Source organism: Scyliorhinus torazame, chromosome 4 (genome assembly GCF_047496885.1).
Source record: "Scyliorhinus torazame isolate Kashiwa2021f chromosome 4, sScyTor2.1, whole genome shotgun sequence".
Lineage (NCBI taxonomy): Eukaryota > Metazoa > Chordata > Chondrichthyes > Carcharhiniformes > Scyliorhinidae > Scyliorhinus > Scyliorhinus torazame.
The window spans coordinates 251,331,972-251,344,756 of NC_092710.1; the positions used below are offsets into that span (position 1 = coordinate 251,331,972).

At 46.7% G+C, this 12,785-nt stretch overlaps 1 protein-coding gene across 4 annotated transcripts in view; it reads left to right on the forward strand.

Annotated features, from left to right (window-relative positions):
• The window catches only part of LOC140410879 (NADP-dependent malic enzyme-like), a 955,016-nt gene that overhangs the window by 567,998 nt on the left and 374,233 nt on the right, over window positions 1-12,785 (forward strand). For all 4 annotated transcript variants that reach the window (XM_072499644.1, XM_072499640.1, XM_072499642.1 and 1 more), the window contains one exon: window positions 10,378-10,481. In XM_072499644.1, the coding sequence (XP_072355745.1) occupies window positions 10,378-10,481 (104 nt within the window). The remainder of the gene's footprint in view (window positions 1-10,377; window positions 10,482-12,785) is intronic.

Below are 12,785 nucleotides of genomic sequence, written 5' to 3' on the forward strand. Positions count from 1 at the left end.
ATTTACTGTTGTGGGTTTGTGACTGGAAGGTAGACTTTAATATATCCTTGAAAATATTACCTAAGAAGAAAATTCTCTCAGTGATTATACATCTTGGATTGAAATTGATACTTGCTGGGATGGAGCATCTTTCTTCCAGTGGATTCAAACACAACATTGTTTTCTAATTTAGAGTGCCCAATTATTTGTTTCCAATGGAGGGGTAATTTAGCATGGCCAATCCACCTACTCTGCACATCTTTTGTGTTGGGAGGAGGGTGGTGAGACCCACGCAGGCACAGTGAGAATCATAGCAATGTGCAAACTCCACACGGACAGTGACCCTGGGCCGGGATCGAACCCAGGTCCTCGGTGCCGTGAGGCAGCAGTGCTAACCACTGTGCTACCATGCCCAAGTTTTAGTGAGTGATAGTGTAATTTTCCCTCTTACTCTGAGCATGGGGGTCAGAAAAAGCTTAGTTTATTTCCATAGTTCTCTGAAGATGGTTAAATAAGGCCCTCTCATATTGTAGAAAAAAATCTGAAGTGATTGGCTGTGGACATACTTTTCTTAAGCAGCCTCAGGAGTCTGATTTCTATTTCGTACAACAGTTTGCTTTTCCCCAGTTCATTTGGTAAGCAGCTAGGGCCACCATACACTCTGTGAATATTGTTCCCATTTTCTGATTGGAAAGGACATTTGGTCTTTTTATGTAAATGGCTTCCACAGCACATTTAGCACACAATTAGCTTTGTGTAGGTTAAAGGTGCTGGATCACAGTTGCAGATTACTTTTCAACTGGTGCACTGTGCTTAACTCCACTTTCACAATTTCTGGTATAGTATTGTTGTTAAATGGTCAAGCAGAAACCCTCAATACTATTGCTAATTTACTGAATTACCATCCCTGGCTATCTTGGTTCAGTGATAGAAAATTGATCTTTGGACATAGTTGGAGAGTTCCCATGTGAATTCATAATGTGTGCTGGCATTTCTATGCAGTAATGAGGGAGTGTTGTATTGTTACATGTGTTGACTTTCAGAACTAACTTCATTGAGGGTAATGCAATTGATGCCGTGCACATTGACTTCCAAATGGCATTTGAAATAGTGCCACATAATCAGCTTATCAGCAAACATGAAACCCATGGAGAGACAGTGCAATGTGGATGTGAAGTTGTCTGAGTGATAGAAAAACTAGTGGTGAATGAGGAAGGTTAACAAAAGGTTTCCCTCAAAGTTAGTACTACCATCAATGCTCTTTTTGCATCTAGACTGGATTGTGCAGGCCACCATTTCAGTTGGTACATAACTTAGAATTATTGTGAGGAGGATAGTTTTAGTTAAATTGTGTGCCGTAATCATCAAGCCAGGCAGTATTTGAGAGTTTAGCTCAGTTGGCTAGACAGCTGATTCGTGATGCTGAGCGAGACCAGCAGCGTGGGTTCAATTCCCATACCAGCTGAGGTTATTCATGAAGGTTCTGTCTTCTCAACCAACCTTGTCCCTTGCCTGAGGTGTGGTGATCCTCTGGTTAAATCGCCACCAGTCAGTTCTCTCCTGCAAAGGGGAAAGCAACCTATGGTCATTTGGGATTATGCTGACTTTACTTACTAGATGATATGGGTAATACCCCAGAAATAGTTGTGAATGGAGGGAGGAACTCAAAACAAATTACAATCACCAGGGAAGTAATACTGAGCAATTTTTGGAGTTGCAGGCTGACCAGTCCCTGGATATAGGTGGCCTTAGGTAGACTTGTGGTGAAGTGGTACCGCTGCAGAAGCTTCGGGTTTGAGTCCAACACCAGGACTTAATGGCCACAGAAAGGGCGTTCAATGTGATTAAACAGGCTGCAAATTAGCTCGGAAATCCTTCAATCACTTCTGCCCCATTATTCCCACAGCATAAAGAAAAACCAATATATGCGTGTGAAGATACCCTAATAAAAACTGATGGATTTCTTCCTAGGGTCTTAAAAGAAGTGGCTAGGGAGATAGTTGATGAGTTGGTTTTAATTTTCCAGAATTCCCAAGATTTGGGGAGGTCCCATTAGATTGGAAAAAGCAAATATAACTTCTTTATTCAAAAATGGCACAAGACGAAAACTGGCAACTACATGCCAGTTAACTTAACATCTGCCGTAAGGAAAATGTTCAAAGCAATTGTTAAGACAATGTAACAGAGCACTTGGAAAAATTCAAAGTAATCAGGCAGAGTCAACATGGTTTTGTAAAAGGGAAATCTTGTTTAACTAATTTATTGGAGCTCTTTGAAGAAGTAACATAAGGGCCGGGATTCTCCGGTATCTGGCGGGCGGGCCATACTGGCGCCATAGAGCGGCGTGAACCACTCGGGCGTCGGGCCGCCAGGAAGTGCGGAATCCACCTTCGGCCTTCCCCGGCCGGCGTGAGTTGGTGCATGCACAGGAGCGCCAGCGTGTTCCCACAACCACTGGTGTGATCCCTGCGCATGCGCAGGGGGTTTCTTCTCCGCGCCGGCCATGGCGGAGCTTTACAGAGGCCGGCGCAGAGGGAAAGAGTGCCCCCACGGCACAGGCCCGCCCGCAGATCGGTGGGCCAGGCCACCGTGGGGGACCCCCAGGGCCGGATCCCCCCCCCCCCCCCGGAGGACTCCGCAGGCCGCCCTCAGAGCCAGGTCCCGCCAGTAGGAACCAGATCTATTCCACCTCGGCAGGACTGGCCAAAAACGGGCGGCTGCTCGGCCCATCGGGGACCGGATAATCGCCGGGGGACCACTGCCAACGGCCCACGACCGGCACGGCGTGATCCCCACCCCCGCCAAAAAAACGGCGCCGGAGAATTCGGCAGCCGGCGTCGGAGCAGCGGGGCGGGATTCACGCCGCCCCATGTGATTCTCCGACCCGGGAGGTCGGAAAATCCTGCCCAAGGCGTGGGTAAAGGGGAACGAGTTGATGCTCTTCAATTTCTTTTCTCTTAACAAACATTTTATTGAGGCATTTATGGTTTTATAATAATAAAAGATACAAATACACAAGCAAACATTGTTCAGTGCGTAACACATCCCTCCATCTCCCACTGTTCCCGCCTAACTCCCCCCACCCCCCCTTATTGAACCTGCTGACAGTTTAGTTTTCTCTGAAGAAGTCTATATACGGCTGCCACCTCCGGACGAACCCTAGCGTTGATCCTCTCAGCGCGAACTTAATTTTCTCAAGACTGAGAAACCCAGCCATGTCGCCAACCCATACTTCGAGCCCCTCCACACTAGTAATATCCGTCTCCGGGCTACCAAGGAGGCAAAGGCCACAACGTCAGCCTCTCTCGCCCCCTGGACTCCCGGGTGTTCCGACACTCCAGAAATCGCCATCTCTGGACACGGCGCCACCCTCGTTTTTAGCATCGTGGACATGACATCTGCAAATCCCTGCCAGAATCCCCTAAGCTTCAGGCATGCCCAAAACATGTGGACATGGTATGTGGGCCCTCCTGCACGCACACACCTGTCCTTCACCCAGAAAACCTGCTCATCCGGGCCACCATCATGTGTGCCTGGTGAACAACCTTGAATTATATCAGGCTGAGCCTGGCACATGATGAAGTCGTGTTGACTCTGCTCAGAGCATCCTCCCACAGACCCGCCTCTAACTCCTTTCCCAACTCATCTTCCCATTTACATTTTATCTCACCTACCTGGGTTTCCTTCCACTCTATAAGTTCTTTATAGATTTCCGATAACTTCCCCTCTCCCATTCCTGTTCTAGAGACTACCTTGCCCTGTATACCCTGTGGCGGAAAGGTCGAAACCTGCCTTCGCACAAAATCCCTCACCTGCAGATAATGAAACCCATTCCCTCGCGACAATTCAAACCCCTCTTACAGATCCTCCAAACGTGGCAAGCTCCCATCAATCAACAGATAGCCCAGCCTCTCAATCCCTGCTCTCTGCCACCTCCGAAACCACCAATCCATCCTCCCCGGGACAACCCGGTGACTACCACAAATTGGAGCCCACACCGACGCTCTCTCAACTCCCATATGCTTCCGCCACTGTCCCCAAACTCTCAGGTCCGCTACTACCACTGCACTCGTGGAGTATCTGACTGGCGAGAACAACAGAGTAGCCGTTACCAATGCCCCCAAACTTGTGCCCACTTCCTAACTATGGCTATATTTGCATCGCAGTAGTAGTTCCTAAAGTTCAACAGTGCCATTACTCCCCCCTCCCCCCCCCCCCCCCCCCCCCCACCCCGCTCCAGCAGTACTTTCTTTACTTGCGGGGTTTTGCCCGCCCACACAAACCCAGATATGACCCTATTCTCCCGCTTAAAAAGGCCTTTGGTATAAAATTTAATAATTTTAAAAATAATCTTTATTGTCACATGTAGGCTTACATTAACACTGCAAGGAAGTTACTGTGAAAAGCACATTCCGGCGCCTGTTCGGATACACGGGGAGAATTCAGAATGTCCAAATTATCTAATAGCACGTATTTGGGACTTGTGGGAGAAAACCAGAGCACCCGGAGGAAACCCACGCAGACACTGGGAGAACGTGCAGACTCCGCATAGACAGTGACCCAAGCCGATGAATCAAACCTAGGACCCTGGTGCCGTGAAGCCATAGTGCTAGCCACTATGCTACTGTGCTGCCCAAATAAATGGAGGCAATAGAAAATAAACAAACATCTCGGAGGACCATCATTTTAACAGTCTGCACCCTCCGGGCCAGTGACAATGGGAGCATGTCCCACCCCCGAAGGTCCTCGTTCATTTGTTCGACTAAACGGGCCAGATTTAATTTATGTAGCTGCTCCCAACCCCGTGTCACCTGGATACCAAAGTAGCAAAAACTCCCTCTCACCACTTCAAACGGCAACTTCTCAGTCTCCTCTCCTGCTCCCTCGCCTGGATCACAACAACTTCGCTTTTACCCATATTCAATTTGTACCCGAAAATTGGCCAAATTCCCCTAAGATCCGCATAATCTCCCCCATCCCCCCATGTCCCCCAGTCTAAAGTAGTGCAAACTCACCCGGTTCATCCGCACACTCGCTACTGGTGCCTGGTACAGCAACCACATCCAGTCAATAAAGCCCAGTCAATAAAGCCCTGCCCAAACTCAAACCGTCCCAGGATCTCCCACAAATAATTCCATTCCACCCGGTCGAAGGCCTTCTCTGCATCCATAGCAACCACCACCTCTGCCTCCTACCCTTGGAAGGCATCATGATCACATTCCGGAGCCTTCTAACATTGGCCATTAGTTGCCTGCCTTTGACAAATCCTGTCTGGTCTTTCCCTATCTTCCCTGGAACACAGTTCTCTCTCCTCGAGGCCAGATATTTGGCCAACAATTTGGTATCGATATTTAGTTGGGAGATTGGTCTGTATGACCCACATTGCTCTGGGTCCTTCTCTCGCTTCAGGATCAATGAAATCGAAGCCTGTGACATTGTTGGGGGAAGAAACCCCGCTCCCTTGCCTCATTAAATGCCCTCACCAGCAGCGGGCCCAGCATCCCAGAAAACCTCTTGTAAAATTTCACTGGGTAGCAGTCCAGCCCCGAGTCCTTGCCCAACTGCATGGCCTCCAATCCTTCTACTACTTCTGCAATCCCGATTGGGGCTCCCAACCCCTCCACCAACTCTTCGTCCATCTTCGGAAACTCCAATCCTTCCAAAACCTGCCTCAGCCCCTCCACTCTAGCTAGGGGCTCCAACTCATACAGCTGACTGTAAAACTCCTTTAACACCCCATTCACACCCGCTGGGTCCAAGACCGTGTTCCCCCCTCCGTCCTTCACTCTTCCTATCTCCCTGGCCACCTCCTTTTCCTTAGCTGCTGTGCTAGCATCCTACTGGCCTTCTCACCAAACTCCTATATTGCCCCTCTTGCCTTCCTCAACTGCCCCACCGCCTTCCCTGTGGATATCAGACCAAACTGACATCCCGCCTCCGGGGCTTCAGAATACCTTCTGTCCACCTGGAGTATTTCCCTGACCATCCTGTCCATCTCTGCCCGTTCCACCTTCTCCCTATGAGCCCGTATCGAAAGGAGCTCCCCCCTAACCACTGCCTCCAGCGCTTCCCATATTGTTGCTGCCGAAACTTCCCCCATATCATTTATCTCCAAATAATTCTGGATGGCCTACCTCACCCCCTCATTCGCTAACATTCCTTCATCCAATCTCCATTGCGGGCGCTGGCCCCCCTCCTCGCCATCTGTAAATCCCCCAGTGTGGGCATGGGTCCGACACAACAATTGCCACTACTCGGCATCCACCACCCCCGCCAACAAAGCCCTATTCAAAATGAAAAAATCAATCCGAAAGTAGACTATGTGAACATGGGAGAAAAAGGAAAACTCCTTCGCTGTTGGCTGTCCGAACCTCCACGGAGCTACCCATCTGTTCCATAAACCCCTTTAGCTCCATTGCCACGGATCCTCCCTGTCCTTGAACTCGACCGATCCAATTTTGGATCGATAACCATATTAAAGTCGTCTCCCCCCCCCACATGATCAACCTGTGCGTGTCCAGGATCTTCCTCACCACTCGCCTCATAAACTCCGCGTCGTCCCAGTTTGGTGCATAAATATTCACCAATACCACCTACTTCCCAGTCACCATGGCATACCTACCCCCTGAGTCTGCCACTATATTCCTTACCTCAAATGACACCCGCATATTGCTCAAGAACGCAACCCCATCTAGTTTTAGAGTCTAGCTCCAAATGAAATACCTGCCCGGCCCACTCCTTCCTCAGCCTAGTCTGATCCACTACCCTCAGGTGTGTCTCCTGTAACATTGCCACATCCAACTTCAAACTCTTCAAATGCGCGAACAAGTGAGCCCTCTTGACTGGCCCATTCAGCCCTCTCGCATTCCATGTGATCAGCTTGGTCGGGTGGCAGCCACCCTACCCGCCCCCCTCCACCGCCGATCAACCATCACCCTTCTAATCCCAGCCTCAGCTCGCGTCCCGTGTCCCCTCGGGTGCTCACCATCATCGATCTTCAATTTGTCTCCCAACGCCAGTCCCCCACTGTCAGCAGAACAATTCCCCCCCCCTCTTCCCCCACCCCACCCAACCAACAAAACAACAATCCCAACCCCCCATATCAAACTGGTCACCTGCTCGCACCCCACTGCGCTTCCGTGAGCTAGCCCCCCCAGCTAGCCTGGTAGCCCACTCCCATGGCGCCAAGCATCCTACCCCCCACTTCCCGCCGCTCGAATATACATTTGCAAAACATAACAATCCCCAACAAACACAAAGAAGAAAATTCCACCCTTCATCCCCAACAAGAACAAAGTTAACGTGTATACAAAACTGAGCAACAGCCCAAAGATTGGTACAAAGGCATTACATACACAGCCCAAAAAGAAAATAAATTTAGCAGCACAGGCACAGAATCACTCACCCCCAAGTTCAATGTCCTCCATCACCTGCCAGTCCCCTGGCCTTAGCAAAGTTCATCACCTCATCCGGCGATCCAAAATAAAACTCTTGACCCTCATAAGTGACCCACAAACAAGCTGGGTACAACATACCAAACTTCACCACCTTCCTCAAGAGAGGGCTGTTTTAACTTTGTTGAAACACGTCCTTCGTTTGGCCAGTTCCGCACCCAAATCGTGGTAAATGCGCAGCTCGTTATTTTCTCCCACTCAGCTCCTCGTCTGCCTGGCCCACCTCAAGATCTGTTCCTTGTCCAGGAACTGGTGCATTCGTATTACCATCGACCTCGGTGGCTCATTCACCCGCAGCTTCCTCTGTGCACCCTGTCCACTTCCAAGGGTCAGGTAAACGCACCTTCCCCTAGCAGTTTCTCGAACATATGCCCCTGCGTCCTCCAATCCCTCACTGCCCTCCGGGAGGCCAGCGATCCTCGGGTTCTGCCTGCGTGACCTGTTCTCCAGATTTTCCACCTTCTCCTGCGGCCTTTTCTGGTAGTCCCTCATCAGCTCCATCTCCGCCGTCATCACGGTGAGCTGGTCATCATGCTCAGCCACCGCCTCTTCCACCTTCTGGATCGCCTGCCTCTGGGCTTCCAATCTTTCCTCCGCCCGGCCAATCCCCATCTTAATCAGGTCCAGGTACTCCTGTCTTTGCTTGGCGAAGCTCTCCTGAAGAAATTGCACCAGCTGTTCCGTTGACCTCTGGGCCGGCAATCCTAGTCCCTGAGCCTCTGCCATGTTTTCCTGTGCTGCAGACTCCACTCCCTTCTTTGCCCAACAATCTCTCCTTTGCAGGCCACTTCTGGTGCACGACTCCATAAACTGGTGGGGGATTCCTCTCCTCTGCCTCACCAATCTCCTATTTTACCGATCAAATCCCCCATAAGCCGGGGAAAAGGGTCCCAAAGGTCTACCACAAGTGGGAGCTACCAAATAAGCGACCTGTCATTCCATGGCCGCCACCGGAATAGATGCTGTTCAATTTCAAGAAGTAATTTGTTAAGGTGCCACGTTAAGGTTATTGTGAAAAATAAAGCTCACGCTGTAGAGGGTAACATTATTGGCTTAGATGGAATTAGCTAGCTAACAGGAAACCAAATGTAGTCATAAAAGGACCTTTTACTGATTGGCAAAATGTGATGAGTAGTGTGCCACAGGGATCAGTGCTGGGGCCTCAAATTTTACAAATTATATAAATAACTGATGAAGCAACTAAAAATATGGTTGCTAGATTTGAAGAGGACATGAGGCAGCAAAAGATTAGGTGACCTGCCAAATGAAGTATGATGTGGAAAAATGTGAAATTGTCCATTTGACAGGAAGAATAAAAACGTGTAATATCGAAATAGCGAGAGGTTGCAGAGCTTTAATATTCTGAGGGATCTATGTGTCTATCCTAAGTGCATGAATCGCTCCTAATTTGCATGTATATATGTAACTACTTGGCCCTCAGGCTGCTGGCTCTCTACTCTGCTGCCTGCTCCAATTTGTAAGGCAAACTCATTCATAGCTGGCGTTGACCATTGAATATGACACTCCAGTGTCAGTTCATGCCTTCAGATAGTGCTGAGCGCTCCCGCAGCCCAGCTGGGGCGTTTGCATATCAGAACTGCGTCGCAGTCTCAGGACCCAGAAATTATCCAGATTGAAAATCCAGCCCAATTTGTGCATGCACCTCAGCAGAAAGGTGGCACTTTGCGTGATGCAGTTCTCCTACATGAATGTCAGCCTAGATTGTGTCCTCAATCCCGGAATAGAACTTGTAGCACACAATCTTCTGACTCAAACAGGAGCATTACCACTGAATTTACTGTGATAACTATGAATGCAAAACAAAAATCAAGTTGCTTGTTCTGTATGCTTTTTACCTTGTGTTGTGGCCGATTTCTACAGTTTAAAACAAACTTTTATATCTTGAGATTTCACTGCAGTGTCTGCTTTGTAAAAAAAATTCTTTTTATTGGCATTTTCCACATTTATCAACAGTTTTATATACATTTTTTGCCACGTTAATTTATTGTATTATACAGAAAGGTTTATCATGTCCTTCCCTTAATTTACTTTATGTACATTTTGCTGCCCTTTGGCTTGGCCTGTGGTTCCTTCTTCCACCTCCCCCCCCCCCCCCCCCCATCTTTTCTTCCCCCCCCTGTCAACTTCGGCTGTGTTTGCACTGTGATGGGGAGGTGGGGGTTTCCCCCTCCCTCCCACGTTGTTCCCTTTCTTTTCTTTTTGTGACTTTTCAGCCTTTCCTCTTCCTAATCCTCCCTCCCCCCTTTGGTTCCCCCCCTGTCTTTATTTTTCCCCTTGTCCTTCCTCTTTTTCTTCCTATCTCTCCCATTTTCTCCTTACTCATCGTTGCTGGTCTCAAACAGGTTTTGGAATAGGCTGACAAACAGCTCCCATGCATCTAGGAAGCCTTCCTCCGACCCTCGGATGGCATACTTCTCTCGGTGGAGAAATTCCAAAAGGCCAGCGAGCCGGTCTGCAGCTGTGGGTGGTGCAGCTGATCGCCAGCCGAGCAGGATTCTTCCTGGAAGAACCTACTCATTCGGGTTCTTGTCAGGTGTGCTCTGTGCACCACTTTTAGCTGCATTAGGCTGAGCCTTGTGCATGAGGAGGTGGAGTTGGCCCTGCTCAGTGCTTCGCTCCAGAATCCCCACCCCACCTCTTATCCTCAGTTCATCCTCCCATTCCCATCTGGCCTCGTCCAGTGGTGTTTGAGTTCTGTCCAGTAACTGTCCATACACTTTTCGACATAGCCCCCCTTCTTTGCTGCTTGTGCCTATCAGGTCCTCAAATAGTGTGGTTCTGCAGTGTCTGCTTTTATATTTATTATAGTTGTGCAAGGAAAGATTAGAAGAATTTTAAGAATGAATATATTAATCTATAAAGTCTTGTTATATTGTTGAAGTCTTGACTTTAAACTGAAACTCTTATGTTATCGTTTTGGCAGGAGTTGCTGAAAGATCCTTTTTACATTGGATTAAGACACAAGAGAGTGAGAGGTCAAGCATACGATGATCTCCTGGATGAGTTTATGCAGGCTGTGACTGAAAGGTGCATATATTTTGTATATATACATGCATTTTCTTCCTGTTGGTATATGGGGCATTACTGACCAATTGTAGGTTTGTTCCCTCTGTCCTGTCTTTCATGCATTTTTGTTATTTCTAGTTTATCACACAAGTTAGTTTTGAGATTTACTGTGACATTTTCCAGACATTTGTGGAGCCTGTGGGGAGATTTGGTTTTTTTTTTCTCTTCGTTTAACTTTAGCAGTCCTCTGTGGCATTCTTTGACATGATCAAATTCCATTATAGTCTGCTTTATGTGTAGGAAAACTTAATCATCAGTCTTTTCTTAGTGGTTTCACCCACAGATTCTTGTTCCTAGTAACTGAATCTCAATACAGTGTGGGTGAAAGAGTTTAATCTGCTGAATGTAATACTTCGAAAGTGTATTGCAAAATGTGCACTCGTTTCCTGATTTCCCAATCCAAATGGGCCATATTTAAACATTTCATAAACTTACAATGACAATCGATTTTCGTATTTCATTTAGTGCAGTATATAAATGTGAAACCATTGCAAAATAGAGGAACAATTTTAATTTGAAGACCGAGAGTTCAAGATATGATTTTGTCATCATTTGGATCGTTTGCAGCTGGCCCATTATTGCAGTTCAAGCATTTTCCAACATAGTTTTCTCATTTTAAGTGACCCAATGTCAGTTTCCATAAGTGCTCCATCCCCTTTTGATTTGAAGTCAGCATTTGTCATGAGAATCATTGGCTGATTCAAAGCTTATTAATGGTGAACATAGGATTCCCTCAGAAGATTTCACCTTGAATTATTAACTTTTAATAATAATAATACTCTTTATTGTCACAAGTAGGCTTAAATTAACACTGCAGTGAAGATACGGTGAAAAGCCCCTAGTCGCCACATTTATTAACTTAATTTATAATTGAATATTTTTTTAGTCACAAAAATAGGTAGAAGTTATCCTAGACAAGTAGGAAATGTATCCAGAATTTCTAATTGACGTGCCCGATATTCGGTTTGTCTTAACTTATTGGAGTGGACCAATCTCCGGGTAAGCTTTTAATTATCATGCTAACATGTCTTTTGATTGTGATATTTTTTGATTAATTACACTTCTGTGAAGTGTCTTGTGATGTTTCTGTGTGCAATTTGTTTTAATGTGTAGCAGTGGTGTAGTTGATGTCTGATGTTTGAAACTTGTCTTTTAGTTTACAAATTCAGCAGGACCGATTCACATAAACCATCTCTGAGGAGGACACCTTGAATGTTCATTGGAAAGTGCACACCCACAGCTAAAGCTGATTCAGTGCAAAACTTTTCATAGTTCAAGACTCGTTCTGAACATAAACCTGCAAAATGTGAAGACCAATTGTTAGAATGAGGGTACAGTGGTGATAGGCTTGTCTTAACGGAACCTGCAGGTCTCAAGTTTCCATCACTTTTATTTCAGTACACAAAAGCACAAGTGGGAGTAAATGCGATTTTAAAATTTCCTCCTCCCTGCCCTCAAACATTTTTAGCATTTGATTTGGTACTTGTAATGGCATTTTGGGGATTCTGTCATTAGGTCACCCCTAATTCCTATTCTGATTTCTGATTATGGTAAGGTAGGGGATAACATTCAACAGGAAAATCGAGATGCATGTAACAATGTTGATACAGTAATCATGGGTGACCTCAATCTACATATAGATTTGGCAAATTAAATTAGTAATAATACTGTAGCAGATGAATTCCTGAGGTGTGTATGAGATGGTTTTTCAGACCAAAATGTTGGGGAACCAACTAGGGAACATGCAATCATAGATTTGGTATTATGCAATGAGAAGGGGTTAATTAATGATCTTGTTGCGACGGAGTCCTTTCGGGAACAGTGACAGTAACTGATAGAATTCTTCCTTCGGATGGAACGTTAGGATGGAAAGTCCAGTCTGAAACGTGGCTCCTAAATCTAAACAATGGAAACTACAAATGTATAAGGCATGAGTTGGCTAAGATAAATTGGGAACTTCATTAAAATGCAAAATGGTGGATAGGCAATGGCTAATATTTACAGACTGAAGATATGCATTGCAGCAGCTGGACATTCCTTTCTGGTGCAAAAACACAACAAGTTGCCCAACCATGGCTTATAACAGAAATTAAGGATAGTATAAGGTTAAAAAAGTGGGCCAGGTGTTGGCAAAATGGGATTAGGTACGCAGGTCAGGTGCAGACTCGATGGGCCGAGGGACCTCTTCTGTGCTGTATTATTCTGTGATTCTGTGAAGTTGCCAGAAAAAGTAGCAAGCCTAAGGATTGAGAATAGTTCAGTATT